Raw genomic sequence first — 21045 nt, 5'->3', positions numbered from 1 at the left:
GGCATGTATCATCACCCCCAGTATCTCCAGATTTACAGAAAGAAATAGGTGTTGAAACATAATTATTATAGAACTCCAAATAGATATGACCAGAGTAGAAGCTCTCCACAATATATTATAGTCAGGATATCAAAAATAAAAAGGAAGGGAAAACATCAACTGAAAGGCAATGGCAAAATGTAAGAATTAACCCAGATTTTGCCTCAAATCTTGTGTTAATTTTGTCGATAAATGACTGTTAGGTTTGGGAGACTTAAGAAGTCTTGTGTAGGGATGTGTTTAATAAATTCACCAACAGTTGTGTGCTACTGAATATGGTATATTAGAATAATGAGTGGTAGGTTTAACCCAGATCCAGGTAGAAGGGGGAGAGGTTGGAGTCACACACTCACGCAGAGATTAACCATGCCTTCTGGTGTTGTAGTGATTGCTCCTCCCACAGTGGTATCTAGAGAACTAACCTAACTTTACTATTGGTATCTGAGTAACAGGATTACTGATTTTGAAGGCCACATTTAAGGAGATTCTTGCATAGTGTAAGCATTCACTTCTGTCTAAATTTGTGAAACTTTCAGATTATCCATTGTAGTGATATTTTATTTGTATTTTAACAAATAAAGCTTGTCTGAAGGTCAGAGTTCAAAGTTAAGCCACTAGAGACTAAGGAGCGGTGGCATACACCTTTAATTCCCAGGACTCAGGAAACAGAGGCAACACAGATCTCTGTGAGTTCAAGTACACCCTTGGCTACACAAGATCGATCCAGAAACAGATCCAGTGGTGGTGGCTCACACTTTTAATCCCAGTGTTTGGAAGTCACACACCTTTAATCCCAGCACTAGGAAAGTGGAGACAGGAGTGATATGGCTGGGAGGAGAGAGGAATATAAATGGCAAGAGACAGGAACTCACTGGAGTGTGGAGTCAGGATTCGTGGGAAACAGAATCTCACCCTTTAGGTCTGAAGATTTGGTAGAAATAAAAAGTCTCTCTAGTGGTTGAGTGCTTTGCTTTTCTGATCTTCAGCTTGAACCCCAAAATCTGTCTCTGGGTTTTTATTATTCATGCTACAATCCATAATTTAAGTAGAGTTTCTGTCTTCCCCACACATGTAAAAGCACTTAGTCTCCAGACACAGGGGATGCTAAAGCTTGTCATCTTAGAACTCAACATGAATGTTGTGAAAAGAAAACATTTTGGAGTTCTTCTGATTCTTATGTGAAATTTTTAAATATTTACATCTTTTCCCATAGAATAAATGCCTTAAAAATGAACTGTCTGATTCAAGGAATGCATATAGATTTTGAGATAAGTGAAACATTCTTTGACTTAAAGGACAAAAGCTCTCAGCTGGGCAGTGGTGATGGCCTATATCTCTAATCCTAGCACTTAGGAGGCAGAGACAGGCAGAGATGTTGAGGCCAGCCTGGTCTACAGAACAAGTTCCAGAACAGCCAGGAATACAAAGAAAAACCTTGTCTCAAACCACAAAAAAATAAAACAAACAAAAACTATCTCTGTCAGTGACACATCAAAGAAACTATTCCTGATGAAGGCAGATGGAACTTGTTCAATAAAAAAAAAATATGTGTTTTCTCTTCATGATAATGCAGTGTTTATGTCCTGCTAAAAGAGTACTCTGTTGAAAAAAAATGAACTTACCATTTAAAGGTTTACTGCAGTATTAAAACTCAGTGAGTCCTCAGAATATTGGAATTCTCACAGGAAAGAATGTATCATTTCCTGGCAAGATTCATTCTGTCTGTACACCTGAACTTTTGTCTGTGTGTGCATGTGTTTCTGTTATCCTATATGCCACTTCAGAATCAAATTTGTATAACAATAGGGTAGCTGTAATAGTGAATACCTTTAATCCCAGGACTCTGAAGACAGAAACAAGGGGATCTCTGAGTCTGAGGCTAACCCCATCTACATAGAAAGTCCCAGGTTAAAACAGTGTTGACGAATGAAATTCGAATGAATCATGATTTTTTTTAATGAACTGAGATTTTAATGGCCTACTGTTATATTAAAACACTTTTATTTTTACTTCGGAAATAATAAAGATACTTTTTTAAATTTGGCTTAAAAGTATTACAATTTTAAATACACACACACACACACAGAGCCGTTTATTCTCCCCCTCTTAATCCCCTTCTCTAAATAGCCTGGGTTGTTCTTTGAAGGTTTTACCATAGTTAAGTTCATAATAGGAGTGTGAGAACCTTGTCTCAAAGGGCTTTTTTTCTTGAAGAGTTTATCAGTCTTAGAGGAGATATGCTTTAATGTCCAGATGCTTTCCTGGTAGTTTTGAGTAAGTTGTCTGTCTCTTTTGTTTTGGTTTTTGTTGGGGATTTGAGTTTGGTTCTGTTTTGTTTTATGGTAATTTAAAAACTCTTTTAAAAGATTTATTTTTATCTTCTATGTATCACTGTTTTTGCCTGACTGTATGCTCACCTTGTATGTATGCCTGGTACCCATGGAGACTAGAAGGAAGCATTGAATACCCTGGAACTGGAGATACAGGTAGTTGTGAGACAACCGACATGTCCATTTACATCAGCATAGGCATGAGACTTGGGGTTCCTGGAATATGGCTTAAGTTCTATTACTAGCTATTTGTAAGGCCTTTTATTCTATATCCACTATACCAACCCCCACCTCCCCCCAACACAATACTCTTATTCTAAAAGGGAACTATGTTTTATGTGTTGAAGGAGTAAGTGTAGATAGGGGCATTTTCCTGAGATACATCAGAACTGAGAGTATTTGGGGTGGTAAGGTGAAACTGGACATCATGGTTTAGGGTTCAGATCCAATGAGAAGGTGGCTTCTCAGATAAAAGACTGGTTGCCTGTGAGTGGGCAGTGCCAAAATAAGGAAATAGAGTGGGGATAATGGATAATAATAATTCTTCACTATGATAAAGGGACTTTCCAATATAAAAAGAAAGGAAAGTTTGGTGGACCTTGAAGTAAGATTTTTAAGTATTTAAAATTATCTCAATGATTTTAATATCTAAAATTTTAATATTTAGTATTTAAAATAATGGAATAAAATTATGGATATAGTTTAAGATATAGCTTGTAGATGGAAGTTTCTATTCTGCCTGGTCCCATAGCCCTTTATTCCCAAGTAAACACACAGAAGGGTATAATGCACAGGCTAATTACTAACTAGCTTTTACAATTTAAATTAACCCATAATTCTCATTTATGATTAGCCACGTGACTTGGTACCTTTTCTCAGTAAGGCATTCTCATCTACTTCCTCTGCATCTGGCTGACAACTATGTCTCTGCCTTTCCTCTTCCCAGTCTGGTCACCCCACCTATACTTCATGCCTGGCTACTGGCCAATCACCATTTTATTAAACCAATACAAGTGACAAATTTTTTCAGTGTACCAGAGCATTATCTTACAGCAATAGCTTAAAATTAATAGATATATTCATAAATAAATGGGCCACATATTATGTTGTGCCCCTTAAAAGGGCTGCCAAGTGTTGGTAAGCTTTTAAAAGAAACGTGGTTTATAAGACAATCATAGAAGTTGAAGGAAGAACTGATTTTTAAATCTTTTAAAGTCAGATATTATAAGTATATAAGACAACTTCTAACTAGGCATGTTGTGGACAGAAATTACTTTAAGTGAATGGTAGAGGTTTTAAAGAACAGATAAGGAGAACTTAGAGCTATATGCTATCAGGTTATGCTTGATAAGGTTGGGCTACAATTCCACCTGAGGGCTGCATGATAGCCAAAGCAAAAGGTTACTTAAGGCACCTCAGTCTTGAATCCATGGCTGTCTTAGGCTTTTACATAATTTATATTTGTTTCTGGTGGAAGAATGAGTTGCTATTGTTGTTGCTACTATACCTTTATAGTATATGAGCAAAAAAAAAATTGAACCATTATATTTTCTTAAAGGAAGGTGGCTAAATAAGGGGACTCAAGTTTGTTTTTAGAAATCTTTATAGTCTCTATTAATGGTCATATATTGCAGAATTAAATATAAAAGTTTAACCTTCAATTATGTAGGCAATCGGTAATTTATTGAATGCCTAGTATATGCGTTAAAGAAAATTATTCTTATCATTCTCACAGCAGTGACTCAGAGTAAATATGATCCCTTTGCACTGATGAAGAAACTGAAACTCAGATTAAAAAGCTGGTCCAAGGTCACAGAACAAACAGTAGCCCTGTAAGGCAGCAGTTGTTTCTGCTCCAGTTTCTCCAACCCACTGCCTGCATTGCTGTGGGCCTGTATTGGGGGAAGGTTGGAGAGATAATATTTTGACTGCAACTGAACCTTGCTCCCCACACTGGAAAAGAATGTGAAGGTATCAAGTGTAGAAAACTTAAAAAAAAAAAAATAGGGCCAGTGAGATGAGTAAAGGTGTTTGCCACCAAGTCTGACAACGTGAATTTGATTCCTGAAACCCATATAGTGAAAGGAAAGAACAGCTTCCCACAAACTGCGCAGGCACACATATGCACACACATACACACTAAATAAATATGAAAATTAAATAGTCTGCCTTCCTGTAATCCAAAAAACAATGGTAAGGTAATTATTTCTACGTCCTCAATATTTGCCCATTTTCTCAAGTCTCCCAACTTGTATGGGAAAGCGCCTCAAATACAAGTGCACAAATGAGGCAGTGTACAATTAGCAGAATCACAGTTTTAGACCAGAGTTCTTAATACTTCATGTTGCACAGCAATCTACATATTTAAAAAAATTAAGTCTACATATGTTTTTATTAAATCTTCTACAGGGTACTTCTTTTTCTTCCTCTCAGCTGAAGCAGGGATGTGGGTGGAGGGTTAAAACCCTGAGGATTTAGGGTGTCTGGCAACGTTACCCTAGAGATTGCACACCACAGCTGTAGATATGCACATTTCCCATCGGCATTTGCTCTGAGCACAAAGGTTCTTGTAGAAACAGCTAGGCTGCAGAAGTCAGAGAAGCTGCCATGGTCTTCTGAATATGCACTCGAAGGAGAGACTGCTAAGTGGGTAACGGACATGACGACGAGGTGCTTTGTAATCTCCTCATACAAGTCAAAGAGAAGAGTGAGTTTCCAAACATGAATGCATGTGGAAAGCTGTCAGCACGTGTTCATCTGTTGTGTTTGTCTGGATTCTGTGCTCTTGAGTCAGAGAATCTTCTCTAGATTGCAGTTGCTCCCACAGTGACACCTGGAATCTTGAAATGTAGTTCATTGTCATTCATCACTTAACAATGTATTATTTTCTGAGAAATTATATTCTCTTTGTTATAATTATAAAGTTGTTTCAGTTCTGAAATGTGAATTTTACTTTCTGTGGAGTAATAATGAAGATTCTTGATGTATTCTAAAAAATTTTTTAAATTATATTCATTAAAATTACAAATGGATTTTAGACAATGAAAAACCTACATTTTCTTTGTCTTCTGTCATCTGTCACCCTGAGCACATTTCCTATCCTCAAAGCTTTATCTTTGATCATAGTAATAGTCAAGATTTAGGCCTATAAGAACAATTATGTTCACTGTACATAAAACCCACATATTAGAATCCAGGGACTAGCATGGAGCTATATCCTTAACTCATAAAATTCTATATGTAGTAATATTACTAGGGTGTATTAGGATTGCAAAGACATACACATGCAAACTCATTTTCTGTAGACAATTGTGAATATAAATGTGTTTTTCAACTTAAAAATACTTAATGTTCTAAAAACTCTGTGATAAGCCACCCTCCTTGTCACTGATACCCATGTGTTCCTTGAATTGCTAGCAAAGCTGTTGTACCTCAAAAACCCTTCTCACCATATTAAACCTACAGGGTGAGGCTGTAGGATCTTGTGTCTTACAGCAATTAAGCATCCATTTATATGCATGGAATAGTGTTAGTGAAAATGAATCTACATATGTAAAAACTTGGATTTTTCTGGGGGGGGGGAGTATTATTTTTATTAGGTTGGGTTTTGAGATGGATCTTTTGTAGCCCAAGCTGGCCTCAAACTCTATGTATAGCTTGAGGTGACCTTGAATTTATAATCATTTTGCCTCTGTGTCCTGAGTTCTGGAATATAGGTTTGTGCTACCAGACCCAGAAAACTTGAATAATTTCTTGTAAGGTTGTTTTAAAATCTTATTCTTTGATGTCCTTGGAGCTCAAGAGGCCTTTCACTATGGAGAGACTCATTAAGTACCATCGTGGTTATGTCTGCTCTTTAGAAAATAAGTGCACTAGTAAAATGCAAGAAAGACTTTGATTTTATATAACAACGAAGATTTTTTTTTTTTTTTTTTTTTGGTTTTTCGAGACAAGGTTTCTCTATGGTTTTGGAGCCTGTCCTGGAACTAGCTCTTGTAGACCAGGCTGGTCTCGAACTCACAGAGATCCATCTGCCTCTGCCTCCCGAGTGCTGGGATTAAAGACGTGCGCCACCACCACCCGGCCGACGAAGATGTTTTAACTCAAATTAGAAGATAGAAAACAAGGGAGATGTGCATGTGTGAGTGCAGGCGCAAGAGCAGGGCAGAGGTCACTGGGACCAGAGTTCCAGGGAGTTGTAGCCATCAGTCCAAGAAGAGTGTGGATTCTTCATTCCTGAGCTATCTCTCCAGCCCCAAGAGGTAAATCTTTATGAAAGACTCAGTTTCTATCAAAGTACCTGATATTTTGTTATTCATGATAAGAGATTCCAGTTGTCGTGTTACATGCTTTTAAACCCAGAAGAGGCATGGTCTAGTGAGTTTCAGGCCAGCTGGGGCTACATATGAGATATTTTTTCAAAAATAAGCAAAAAGGGGGAGAAAAGATGAGAATTTCCACAAAGGGAACTCAGGGAGTTCCTAAGGACTGTGGCAGTTGGGCTTTGAAGGCTACAGTAGCTTTGGATGTGTAGAGGCAGAAGATACCATGTGAACATTACAGTGACCAAATAATCAGTTGTGTTGAGCTGTTGTCATGATTTGTTCTGAGAACAGTGAAGCAAAAATGAAAGTAGCAGGGTGGTTACCGCTCCATAGAATAAGCACGTTAAGATGAAGCATCTCCCTGAGGAGTTGGTATCAACTGAGGTAGGGCCACAGTAAGGGAGTATCAAAAGCAATTAGATAGCATGTTAAAAATTAAGCAAGTAATTCACTTTTCCTAATCCTTAAGTTTTTTATCTTTAAAAATGAAACCAATAAATGTGGATATTGGATGGATCTTCTTTCTATTTTCATGATTTACATGTGTGTTTGGACACACATACATATATTTAGATGTATGTACATACTACATATGAGAGGAAAAACACTATTTGTCTTTCTGGATCTTGTTTATTTTACTGAATATGTTTTTCAGCTCCATCCATTTTCCTGCAATTATTATTTTTTTATGGCCAAATAAAATTCCATTGTGTGTGTGCACCACATTTTTTTATCCATTCATCCATGGATGAACATTTAAGCTGTTTCCATTTTTTTTTCTAAAGTCTATTTACTAGTAGTCTGGTGTTTGGGTGTCATGGGGTATGGGTGTAAGTAAGTATGTTGGTGTATGTGTGCCCCTGCATCATGTGTGGAGGTCAGAAAACAAGTTTCAGGAGTCAGTCTTCTACTCGGGTCCTTAGGCTTGCACAGCAAGTGCTTTTACCCACTAGGTAAAATCTCACCATCTCTGGTTCCATTTCTTAGCTATTATGAATAATGTAGCAATAAATATGGATACCTGTTTGGATGTGGATATCTGTCTCTGTTTAATTAACATCCTGTGGCTATGTTCCCAGGAGTAGCATAGTTATGTTAGTTTTAGTTTTAGTCTTTGAGGACTCTCCGCTGAGTTCTATACTCTGTGCACCAGCTTTCATCTCTACCAGCAGTATAACATATCCTCTTTCTTCACAGCCTCACCAGCATTTGTCAACTGTCATTTGTCTTGGTGGTGGCAAGTATAAGTAGAAGTTATAAGGCAATGCTTAGAATGAAAGGCCTGTCTTTATCCCAAAGAATTCATAGTATATAACAGTATAATGAGGCTTGTGAGTGTTTTCATTTTTATTTTCACCCCTGTGGTATCTACATTGTTGTTTTGAATATGACTACTTTTGTCTTCATGCTTTGACTGAATTCTCTGCTCAGAATACTTCACAAAATACATAGAGAATCATTTTCTCATCCCTCAAATTTTTTCATAACAAATCACAGAGGGAGGTAACATTTATTTTATAAAAATATTTGGTGTCTTCCTTAACCTCATCCTTCTAGAATTCTCCACTGGTCATTAAGTTCACATTACAAGAAGACTGATTTAATTGAGGATTTTTCTTATATAAGAAGCTTCAAACATGAGGAAGACAGAGCTTCCTAAGTATTGTCTCCTCACCAGTAAGGCTGGGACGTGTGTGTGTGTGTGTGTGTGTGTGTGTGTACCATTATGCTTCTAATCAAGTATAATTTGCATTAAATTTACATTGATCTTGAGACCAGGGATAACTAAAGAGGGAGTAAATCTCTTAGAAAATATGTTATAGGGAAATTACTTTTTAAGACAGTTTTTTGAGCCAGATGTGGTGGCATGCTTTTACTCCCAGCTCTAGGGAAGTTGACACAAATTGATCTCTGTGAGTTTGAGGCCAGCCTGGTCTACATAAAAGAGTTCCAGGTCAGTCAAGAGGGCTACATTTTGAGCCCTCACTCAAAAGAACAAACACCCCAGTCTTTAGAAATATAATTTCCATGCCATAGGATTTACCAATTAGAAGTGTGTGACTGTGGCTCTTAGTATAGTCACAGAATTAGTAATCATCGCCACTCAGCTACACAGTATTTTCATCACCTCTAAAGAAATCCCATAGTCCTTAGCCATCAGTGCCCAATTTTTGTTTCCTCTTGCCCTACACAACTGCTAATCTTGTCTGTTTCTCTATATTTGTATGATCTACCCTCCCTTTTTGAAGTAATTGTGAATGCTCATTAACTAGATGAGTGTGGAGAACAGCTTAGGGGTGGGTCAGCTGCTCCAAGTTCATGAAATAAAGCCAGGTTTAGCTGAGCGTGGTATTCTTGCCAGTAATCCAAGCCCTCAGGAAACTGAAACAGGAGGACTGCAAATTTGAGGCCAGCTTGCACTACGCAGTTCCATGCTGGCATGAGCTACAGTGTGAGACCTTCTCTGGGGAGGGGGGCATGGTACAGCTAAGACAGGATGGAGACAATTAATTGAATGGCAGAAAAGGTAAAGATACTGATAGAGTTGAAGTTCTTAGTTCTCACTCTGATGTACAGTAGGTGTGGTTTTTATTCAGTCACTAAACCTTCAAAGTAGTAGCTAACATTTACTGAGACTGTGCTATGTATAAGATCCTATACAAGCACCAACCCTGTGTTTTGTGGAAAAAGATGTGAAGAGCTGTGTCCATAAAAGGCTTTGTAATTGCCTGAATCTTGTCAGTCATAGCTGGTTATGAGTTGCAAGGTTGACAATGCCTAAAGTAGGATCCTGCCTTGTGTTTATAAATTCTATATGTGTTCTACAAGTGTAGGTTCAACCAATTCAGACCAGAAATATTCAAAGGGAAAAAATTTTAGGAAACGTGCAAGCATCTTTTTATTATTATTCCCTAAGCAATACAGTATAACAGTTTCTTACATAGAAAATTGTGTTATATCAAATGGGAGAATGTGTGTGGGTGTTGTGGAATATTATTTTAACTAGGCAAAGATGTGTTTTACTTGTTAATGCTGTGGAATATTACTTTAACTATGTAAAAATGTGTTACATTTGTTAGTGCTGCATTTGTTTTATTATGCAAAGATGTGTTACATTTATTTCATCTTGCCTGCCTAAGGCACCTGATAAAAAGCTGAATGGTCAGTAGCTAGGCAGGAAAGGCATAGCTGAGACTGGTGGGCAGAGAGAATAAGGAGGAGGAGGAGAAATCTATGCTAGAGAGAAGAGAACAAGGGAGAAAGAAAGGGAGATGTGGGGCCAGCCAGGTAGCTACCAGCCAGCTAGATGGAGTAGGACATACAGAAGGAAAGAAAGGTAAAAAGCCCCGAGACAAAACATGGATAAAGTAAAACAAGTTATAAGTTATAACAGCTAGCAAGAAATGAGCTTAAAATAGAGTGTTCATAACTAGTAATAAGTCTCTGTGTCATGATTTGAAAGCTGGTTGGTGTAGACAGGTGTTTCTGTCTCACCTGGTCCCACAGCCATTCAATGTAGGAGGTCCTTCTCTTCATGTGTTGCTTTCATTGGTTAATGAATAAACTTCCTTGGCCTAGTTGATAGGGCAGAACTTAGGTAGGAGTGGAAGACAGAACTGAATGCTGGGAGGAAGAAAGACAGAGTAGGAGAGACGCCATGGATCCGCTGGAGACAGACCTTGGGAATTTTACCTGGTAAGCCACTGCCATGTGGTGATACACAGATTAATAGAAATGTGTTAAATTAAGATGTAAGAATTAGCCAATCAGAAACTAGAGCTAATGGGCCAAGCAGTGATTTAATTAATACAGTTTCTGTGTGGTTATTTCAGGGCTAAGCTAGCCAGGCAGCTGGGACAAACAAGCAGGGCTTCCTTTGCAACAATTCAGTCCCAAAGAAACACACAGAGGCTTCTGACAGTTATAAACTGCTTGGCCTATTAGCTCAGGCTTGTTATTAACTAGCTCTTACAACTTAAATTAACCCATAATTCTTGTCCATGTTAGCTACGTGGCTTGGTACATTTTCTCAGTGCACCATTTTCATCTTACTTCCTCTGCGTTTGTGTGGCAACTACAGACTGAGCCTTTCCTCTTCCCAGAATTCTCCTAGTCTGGTCACCCCACCTATATTTCCTGCATGGTTACTGGCCAATCAGCATTTTATTAAAGCAGTACAAGTACAAATCTCTACAGGGTACAAAAGCATTATCCTACAGCAGGTTAGTGGTCCAAAAGAAAAAAACCTGCTTACATGTGGTTTCAGGGAAAATCCTATACTGTGTCCATATGTGCACATGTTAATGTAGGTATAAAAGTTTGTATACATGTGGGCATACAAGGCTGGCTGGAAGTCAGCCTTGGGTGTTGTTTCTCAGGAATTGTCTACCTTGGTTGTTTGGGTGTGTCCATGTTTGTTTGTTTTTTATTACATTCATTTACTCTAAGTATGTTTGCTTGCATGTACATGCCGTGGCATATATGTGGAATTCAGAGGACAACTTGCAGGATTCAATTCTCGCCTAACACCATGTGGTTCTGGGTTTTATTATTCAGGTCATCAGGCTTGGTGGCAAACATCTTTACCCACTGAGCCATCTCAATGGTCTCTCTTTGATTTTTGAGACTAGAGCCTCTTTCTGGAATCTGAGACCTCACCAAATAGGCTCTCCTGCCTGGCCATTGAGCCCTAGGATTCATCTGTTTCTACCTCTCCAATGCTGGTGTTAAAAATGCATGCTGCCACACCTGGCGTTTTATATGGGTACTGGAAAATATACTCAGGCCCTCATACCTACATGAACAGCTCTTGGTTAATTGAGCTATCTTCACCTGTTTTCTATTCTGTTTTATATAAGGTACTTAAACATTTGCAGATTTTGAAGTCCAAGGAGAATGAATACTAGCCCTGATCCCCTTGGATACTGAAGGATGACTCTGTTTAATGTATTGGTGATAACAGCAGCTGATAGTACATGTGTCTCTGTTCAGCAAGGAATACAGGATCCCTGTTTGATAATAAAGAAACCAGTTATCAACAGTTCCAAGAGTCATATCACCAGTGACAATAGAAATACAGTACTAATTCAGTTCTCCTATTCTCTTTATTGCCACCACAACTGTAGCTGGAAAGATACTAGATTCTGGGAGGAATGGGATAAGAGGTTAAGATTGTGAGATATATGAGAGCTTAAGATACCATTCTAAAAGTGTGATGAATTCTAAGGTTGGTGATTTCAGAGGAGAGGTAGAACAGTGCCCTGTGTTCACAGGGTCAAAGGTGCATCCCATGTGATTAATCTGTAAGGCCCGGAAGCGTTGTGCTTGGAAGCACAGTCACATAGAGCTTATCCAAGTGTGCACTGGAAACTATTTTTGTTAAGTCAAAGGAAAGACAGGCTCAGTAAGATGATGCAGTCACAGTGGGGAGAAGAGGTAAGTACTAGAAGACAAGGACTTGCCAGACTTATGAAGAGGTCATTTTTTTTCAAGTTCTCATATTTGTACTCTTGTTTAAATTGAAAGTGTATTTTTGTTTCTGTAGTAAATTCGATCCTGTACTAAAAACGAGTATCTTTAAGTATATCAGGGGTATTTTAAAATTTGTGTGTTTCATTTTCTTATCTTGATAGGATGTAAAGTCATTTTAATAGACATCATTAACATCTCACATATACAGAATCTTGGGTAAGTGCTTAAAACTGTAGGCCAGTATTATACAAAGACATGGGAAGATTTCATGAACCAGGATGCAACAGATTTGTCCTTGCTATTTCCTGGCAGCCCTATCACTTTCTATGTCTTTACAAAATTCTGACTCTTCCAGCTCCTGCAGAAAAAAAGGCTCTTTTTCTCTTTTTCCTTTGTCATTGTTCAGAAGTTGCTTGATCTTCAGTTTTCTGTTGCTTCCAGCTTTAGAGTTTTGTTTTTGTTTTTACCTTCTTCTTCATCACCAGAAATTGGTTACAGGATTAGTATTTCATGTTGTGTTCTGTGGGGCAGGAGTAGGTGCCAAATACAGACTTTTGTTACTTTTTGTTTGATTTGAGTAATTGCAGCCTGTCATGGTGGGGAAGTACAGCAGTGAGAGGCTGGCTCCATGGCAATACAAGTGTTTGGCAGCTGCTTGTATCACTTCAGCCTGAAAGTAAATTTTTTTCAGCATTTATGCTTTTATTATTTTACTGGTTTTGGTGTTAGGAGTCTAACCTAGGGCCTCATTCATGCTAGGCAAATACTCTATTAATGAGCCCAACGTTCTTTATTTAACACATAATTTAAATACGCATGAGGTAGTTAGGATAAACTTTGTTAATGATTGTTGTACACTGCTTCTTCCAGTAGTTGAGCTGAGAGCTCCTAGAAGCTAGGAGACGATGTCTGGGAATATAAGATGAACAGACTTACCAGGAAAAGAGTTCTTAAAGGAAGACCAGACCCACTTTTACTCCTTCATCTGTCCTGTGCTGGTTTTCTTTTGACACCAAGTACAAAGGCCACTGTGCTGCATCCATTGCTGCTGGCTTGAAGCTATCAGATGGTAGAACTGCTGCTCTTTGACAGAGTTTAGCTGTCAGAGATACTGGCATGTCCACTGGCACAAGGAAGTCCAGGACTTTGAACTCTAATTCTGATCAACTTCCAGTTTCTACATGGAACCCTCTGTGAATGGTCTAAGAGAGGAGTTCTGAGATAGAAGAATGAAATAGGAAAAATAACTGATATTGAGCCAATTCTCTCATGAGACATTTGATCATGTGAAGATCAAGGCAGGAAGTCAGAGATAACAGAGACCTGACTTCACTTTTACTCTACTCAGCTTCCCAGAAGTAGCAGAACTGAATTAAAAAAAAAAAAAAAAAAAAAAGACATCCCACCTGAGAAGCATTAGTTGAGAGAAAGCAAACAACTGTCCATGACCACCTCCAGGATCGTGTGTGTGTGTGTGTGTGGTTTTACTTTTGCTTTATGTGGACTCAGCTCTTACCTCTTACGTATTTGTAGATATTTTGGACTAGGTAATTTAGAAACAACAAGAATTTTACTTCATGCAGTTTTGTAATCCAAGATCAAGGTAGCAGCAAATTTAATTTTTGCTGAGGACCTGTCCCTGTTCTGATGGTGTTTTCTTGTTGTGTTCTTATGTGGTAGAAGAGGCGAGAGAGTAGCAGGAACTCTTTCATAAGGACACTGAACCTGTTTCTGAACATAGATAAGTAATAACTAAAACATGGGTGTTAGATTCCAAGATTGTTGGTGGGGGTGCGGTAGTCACCAGCATTTGAACTGTGGGCCCAGAGCACCAAAGGTTTAGCAGTATGTGTGTGTATACTTGACTAAGACAGAATATTGGGGTTGTTGATGTGTGTTTTTGCTCTTCTAGGAATTAAACCCAGGGTCCTGCACATGCCTGACAGGTGCTGAGCCACTGAGCCACACCATTGGGTGCTAGCACATAACTGGTGTGTCAGCTCTGTAATTTTTCCTTTCTGCTTTTTGTACTATAAATATTTTAAGCAAAAATAAATAGAGAATAACATAACAAATACCTAATAACCATGGCCAAGCTTTTTGTTATATTTGCTTCAGACAGAGTTTATTTTTATGGGCCACTCCTCGATCTGTTCCACTTCTTTAGAGGTAGTTTCTATTCTGAGTTTGGGATTTTTTTTTCTCAACATACACTTGTTTATGTATTACTGGAGCCCGTCTAAAACTGCCAACTTGGTTAAATTGAGAAGCACCCAGGAGATTAACAAAGTACACCTCTAAGTATGTCTGGAAGTGTTACTAAGAGGATTGAAGAAGGCAGGGTGTCACATCCTAAATGTGGGCAGCACCACTCCATAGCTTGAAACCTGGGTAGAATAAAAGGGAAGAAGGAGGAAGCTCTACCACAGGCATTCCCTCTACTTCCCACCCTCCAGGACAGAAACTCTGCCCCCACCCCAGCATGGTGGCATGTCCTACTGTGAGCCAAAATAAACCTTTCTCTCCTGAAGTTGCTTTGCCTGAGTGTTTTGTCACAGCAGTGTAAAGCTAACACAATTGCATACACAAATCATGTGTTGTTTAACAGTGATACATTCTAATAAATGGGAGTGTGTGAGCCTGCATGTCACAAACCTAGGTGGTTTAGCCTGAGCATATAATATGATTTATTGCCCGTAGGCTGTCTTGCCCTCCATAGGTGACTGAGATCAATACAATTGTAGTACAGTGATATAAACATAAAAGATATTATTAAATACCAGATAAAAAATTTGGGGTTTTTTGTGTTTTAATATCATGCCTGTATTGGACACTTTATGTGAAGAAGCTGGCAGGACTGACTAGAAGTAGCACTAGGTAAGTTAGGGAATAAAGAACCAGAAATTTCTGTACAGACCTGCTCTTTAAGGATGCCTGAAATTTTTCTTCATTATAGTCTAGCCTTAGCTTATTGAGTTATTTTACTTTGTAGACCTCTTAAACTCTTTTGTTGCTTGGTAATGACACTTAAAACACACATACAAGTTGTGTGTGGTTGCCCACTGTCTTTAATCCCAACACTTGAGAGGCAGAGGCAAGAGGATCTCTGCAGCCTAGACTACATAGTGAGTTCCAGGATAGCAAGTAACATAGACAGACCCTGTATCCAAAAAAAATAAAAGAAAATGCTGTTTTTGTGTTGGAGGTGATGGTTTTATTGTTGAGCTTTTTGGTGCTATTGTTGCTATTTTAAAAATCATTTTGTTAAACACTAAAGATGTTGTGGACTGCACCAGATGGCTCACCAGGTGAAGGTTTGCTACCAAGCATGGGAACATGAATTTAAGATGGAAGAAAAAAATCAGATAGTTTGTATTCTAACCTCCACATGAGTACCATGGAATTTGCCTCCAAACCCTACCCTCCAGTAAATAAGTCAATGTAAAAAAATTTTTTTAATCAAAAACCTAAACCGTAAGACACGAGCACAGTCTACTAGAGTCAGAGTCCCTAGTGTCTACAACCACACATCCTATCCCACTAGAAGTAAAGCAAAGGTGAGCTACACGAATGGAGCTGCTGTTACCTCCTATGACAGCAGTGCCTCCTGAAGGGCCTGCCTGAGGTATGTTTATCATTAATTTAAAAACATAAAGCTGAGTGTATAGAACTAGACATCTGTGAACACAGGAACCACAGCACACTGCTTCTACCAAGTGCTCTGTGCATCATTACATCATGTGTCTTGTTTCTTTGGTTGATTGCGCATTTTAGGTTTTGGGTTTGTTGTTGTTTGGTTTTTTGTTTTTTTGGCTTGTTATTGTGTTTGTTTGGTTTTGAGACAAGGTCTCACTGTATAGCGCTGGCTGGCCTACCACTTACTATTTAGACCAAATTGATGTAGAAGTTCGAGATCTGTTTGCTTTACCTTCACCTCCTAAGTTGGAATTAAAGGTATGCATTACCTTGCCCAAAACTTTTGTTTGTTTTTACAATGTTGATCATTTTTTTGCACTGTTGAGGGCCTTAGATTTACTAGGTAAGTACTGAGCCACATCTCTGATCCTTGTTTTTTCAAAGCAGAATCTCTAACCTGCCATAAAGCAACTATTTGAAAACTCTGAAAGGTATGCTGTAAAGGTAATTTTGTTTTCCAGAAATGGTCTCCAGAACCCAATCTAGGCTAGCAGACACATGGGACAGGAGGCTTACTTGGTTTTATCCTAATGCAGGTGGAGATTTGTCTTTTTCCCTGTTGGCTGGGGTATGACCTCACAGTTTTGAAATTGGCTACTTTTTAAAGAATTGATTAAAGGAAATGAAAGAAAAGAGAAAGAGGGTAAAGTGCTCTAGATCATCCAGTTCCTGGAAGGGTAGGGGGAGTGTGAGCAAAAGCTTTACCAGGTGGGAAAAATGAAGATTTGTATGAGGGCTAGGCTTTGTATCTCATGCCTTTAATCCCAGCACTAGCGACTCAGAGGCATACAGATCTCTCTGTGAGTTGGAAGACAGGACTTCGTAGTGAGACTGTCTCCAAAATAGAAAGAAAGAGAGAGAGATTTGCATAAAAGTTTTGCAAGTGGACAGGCTACCTTTGATGGAGGAGAGGGTGTCATTTCTTATAGTGTCAGCACTGAATTTATCACCTCACCCATCCCCAGAAGGTGGGCATCACTCTGAGTAGAGAGAATGCTAAGAGAAGCCTTGTATTCTAGCCGAAGAAAGAAGAGAATACAGAAAGACCTTGTTTCTCTGTTTTCTCTTTCTTATACTAAGAAATTCACACAATTCTGAAGTAACAATAGATTGAAGTCCTGCAGGAACCTGAAACTCTTGAGGGCAGAAATCATCTCTGATTAGTGGAAAGGGGTCCTAAAAGGTTGGAATGTTTGCTTCTTCTGTTCAGCTGCGTGGCTCCAAACATAGTCACTGTTTAGAAATTACATGACTGAGGGAAGAGTATGAGTTCCCAATGGAGGACCCCAGTTGCTGAAGAGATTAGACTGGTAGGAGACTTAGGAAGTAAACTCCTTCAATTTTTTCACTAACCATTCAACTTGCCTGAGTGTCCATATGCTGTGCATGCACAATCTGGCCCCAAACAGGCTGAGAAACAAAGTGTGGCTTAGGCTATGGCTAGGTCCCAGACTGGTAATAGGGCTTGGTGTCCATGTGGAGCAGATCTGCTTAGCATTGCAAAGACTTTGACACTTGCTCATGTTGGAACAGTCTACAGAGGCTGGCCGGAAACTCAACTAAGGAAAACTAGATTGGCTCCGCTGATTGTTATCCTTTATATGCACTTAGCAGTACCTAGATTTTTACAGCAATAATCGAAATATGTAGGGTACGATAAAAAGTGAGCAGACATTAGAAAAAGTAGTAAAATTATCAGTTCATATGGAGGAGAGGGGACTAAAATAACACTGATGTTAGCATTGCCCGAAGAAACTTAGAAACATCAAATGTCTTAACATCCCCAGAACTAGAAAGGTAAGTCAGTACACAGTTAGAGACGACAACACTCCTCTCCCCATGATTTCTAGAACCCAGCAGGCAGGAAGTAAGCAAAGATCCAGAAAATCTGAGCATCTGTTCTGAACTTGATTCTAGAAAATGTTAAGCAACAGAATACATATTACTCTGAATGTTTGTAAAACATGCATCAAGGTGTGGGCCCTGTCATGGGTCATAAACTAGAGGTATAAAAAGCGATATAGAATCTGTTCTCCAGCTGAAACAAATTAGGGAATAATTTGAGCTGAAAATCATAGTATGTCATGTCAAAATTTGCTAGAGAACCAGACATAGTAGGAAACACCTTTAATCCCAGCATTTGGGAGGCAGAGACAGGTGGATTGCTGTGAGTTCAAGGCCAGCCTGGTTTACATAAAGAGTTCCAGTATAACCAGGGCTACATGGTGAGACTCTGCCCTTAAAAATAAAATAAAATTGGTAGATGCAGGGCTCAATAAGTAAACTCCTTGCAGAGAACTAGCCCAAGGACCTGAGTTGGGATCCCCAGTACCCATATAAAAAGCCAGTTACAGTTTTTTTTTTTCCGTTTATTTATTTATTAAAGATTTCTGTCTCTTCCCTGCCACCGCCTCCCATTTCCCTCCCCCTCCCCCAATCAAGTTCCCCTCCCTTGTCAGCCCATAGAGCTATCAGGGTTCCCTGCCCCGTGGGAAGTCCAAGGACCACCCACCTCCATCCAGGTCTAGCAAGGTGAGCATCCAAACTGCCTAGGCTCCCACACAGCCAGTACGTGCAGTAGGATCAAAAACCCATTGCCATTGTTCTTGAGTTCTCAGTAGTCCTCATTGTCCTCCATGTTCAGCGAGTCCGGTTCTATCCCAGGTTTTTTCAGACCCAGGCCAGCTGGCCTTAGTGAGTTCCCTATAGAACATCCCCGTTGTCTCAGTGTGTGGGTGCACCCCTCGCGGTCCTGAGTTCCATGCCCATACTCTCTCTCCTTCTGCTCCTGATTTGGACCTTGAGATTTCTGTCCAGTGCTCCAAAGTGGGAGCTTCATCGCCTGATGAAGGTTGATATTCAGGAGGATGCCTATATGTTTTTCTTTGGGTTCTCCTTATTTAGCTTCACTCGGATCACTAATTATAGGCTCAATGTCCTTTGTTTATGGCTAGAAACCAAATATGAGTGAGTACATCCCATGTTCCTCTTTTTGGGTCTGGCTTACCTCACTCAGGATAGTGTTTTCTATTTCCATCCATTTGTATGCAAAATTCAAGAAGTCCTTGTTTTTTACTGCTGAGTAGTACTCTAATATGTATATGTTCCATGCCAGTTACAGTTCTAAGGAAGAAAAGACAAGAGGATCCCTGGAGCTTGTTGATCAGCCAGCCTAACCAAGTCTGAGCTCCCAGTTTGACAAAAGGCACTTAAAGGCAGAAAACATTTGAGGAAGATAACCAGCGTATTTGTGTGACCTCCACACACAAAATGCACAAATTGCTAATGTCCAGAAAGAAATAGGTTGTCGCCACATGAATATCAGATTTGTGAAAGGAGCTGTGAGTGATTCTATGGAGAAAGTCACCTCAGTAGAGTGCTAGACTTGACAAAGATGAAGTCGAGCACTTTTTTATTTATTTACTTATTTATTTGAGATAGAGTCTCATGTATACCAGGCTGATATGAAACTCTATATGTAGCCAAAGATGACCGTAAATTTCTGATCCTCCTACCTCCTTCTTTCCAGTGCTGGGATTAGAGGGTTACACCACCATGCCTATATATACTATGCTGGGGACTGAACTCAGAGTCATATACATTCTAGGTGAGCACTCTGCCAGTTAGGCCATATCCTCAGCCCCACACATACACATTTTTGGTAAACTAAAAAGAAATGGGATATATGGAGTTGGACATGTGTGAAAAATGAAGTTATTAGCAATACCTTCAGTCCTAGTGTATATCCATAGTCAAAGATATGTTTTCATAATATTCTGCCTGCTCTATATTAAAATGACAGAGAAGATTTGGAGCTCCTCAGCTAGGTCTCAGTGTCGAGGAATAGGAGACTCCAACCTCTTGTCAAAGCAGAATCAGTGTGTTTGTGATATAAGTCGAGTGAATCAATAAGTTCTTCAGATTCCCCACTTCCTGTTCAATGAGAACATTTCTTTCCTACATTTTAATACTGTGAGCTGCCTGTGATTGGTGTTGAAGGTGTTTTCAGTGTCATTGCTTAACTGGACTGGAGGTGATCTCATGTGACAGCATGGAGCTCTTGTTTTGGAGTTGCCATTACTTTCTAGAACAGGCATTCTGTATAGCTGCCAACATGCCCTGGGTACTCTTGCTTCATATTGCAGTGATACTGCTTTGTCAGGGTAGAATTCAGCCTCGCAGGGCTAGAGTCAGTCTGCTGACCTCATGCCACAGTACAGCATGTTCAAACCTGGGAGAAACTCAGGGGTTACGCGGCATATTCCTCCTCCTCCCTCACAAGCATGGAACCAGCACTCTCCTCGGAAACCGTATGTTGTATATGTGTGTGTATCTGTCTCTTTTTATAAATATCTTCCTTGTTCCTTTAGTTATACAGCTTTAAGTGGGGGCTGGTTGCGCAGACACAGGAAACTGGGCTGCTGGAACTTAGCACTCTTCAGCAGCAGAGCTCAGCCAGGGCATGTGCTATTTTAAGATGGTGAGTTTGAGATAATAGAGAATCCTGTTATGTTTCCTAGCTGTTTGTTTCACTCATAGCTATTTGGACAGAATGCAAGGGGTATTGTGTGGCTATATAGGCATGCTCAGATTTTACTAGAGTATCCCAGCAACTTGGGTGTGGGGCCTGTTTCCATGCAGAATAGATGTTATCCTGGGTTTTTCAGGCTACAATGTTACCGGAAAACAAGCATTTCCTTAAGTGAACAAAAGGGTTTTATTTGCCTTGGAAGATTAGGAAAGACTTCGGTTAAATGTGAAGATGCCAGGCATGCAGAACAAATAGGAATTTGAGTTAAAGCCAGTTTGAAATATTTCTCACATTCTTCTTTTAATAAAAGGCTTCTTATCTTTGAGCTACTTGATTTCATTGTTTTTCCTGTGAAATGATGGTTTTCTGAATTATGAACAGTATGTACATTTCTGTTAATTTTCATCTTTAGATCAACATCACAAGGCTGTACAGTGAACTAAACAGGAAAATGATCCAGCTTTATGCAACATCCCCCATGCTCACATTTCATTTTTAGTTCTGAATAGAAAACTGAGCCATTAGATTGAGTTCACTATGGGTTGGTTTTATAAACAATGCATAAATACTTTCTAAGAGATAATGGGATTTTTTTTTAAAAGCAAAGCCTAAATTCTTTAGAGTGTTTTTTTTCCTGATTCTAAAATTAATA

General features: G+C 39.2%; 1 protein-coding gene across 3 annotated transcripts in view; it reads left to right on the top strand.

The window, feature by feature from the left end:
* The window catches only part of Tmcc1 (transmembrane and coiled-coil domain family 1), a 139432-nt gene that overhangs the window by 61381 nt on the left and 57006 nt on the right, over positions 1-21045 (top strand). The window contains exon 1 of one of the 3 annotated variants that reach the window (XM_041632968.1): positions 20068-20172. The exons of the other annotated variants lie outside the window; for them this stretch is intronic. Within the exon in view, the coding sequence (XP_041488902.1) occupies positions 20146-20172 (27 nt within the window). The 5' untranslated portion in view covers positions 20068-20145. Of the gene's footprint in view, positions 1-20067; positions 20173-21045 lie in introns of those variants that run through there. 3 annotated transcript variants of the gene reach the window in all.

This window comes from Microtus oregoni, unplaced genomic scaffold, assembly GCF_018167655.1.
Source record: "Microtus oregoni isolate MIOR12 unplaced genomic scaffold, Mior012 000002F_ref0000024, whole genome shotgun sequence".
In the NCBI taxonomy this organism is placed as follows: domain Eukaryota; kingdom Metazoa; phylum Chordata; class Mammalia; order Rodentia; family Cricetidae; genus Microtus; species Microtus oregoni.
The sequence above is the reverse complement of the archived record's forward strand: the minus strand, read 5'-3'. Positions and strand labels throughout refer to the sequence as shown.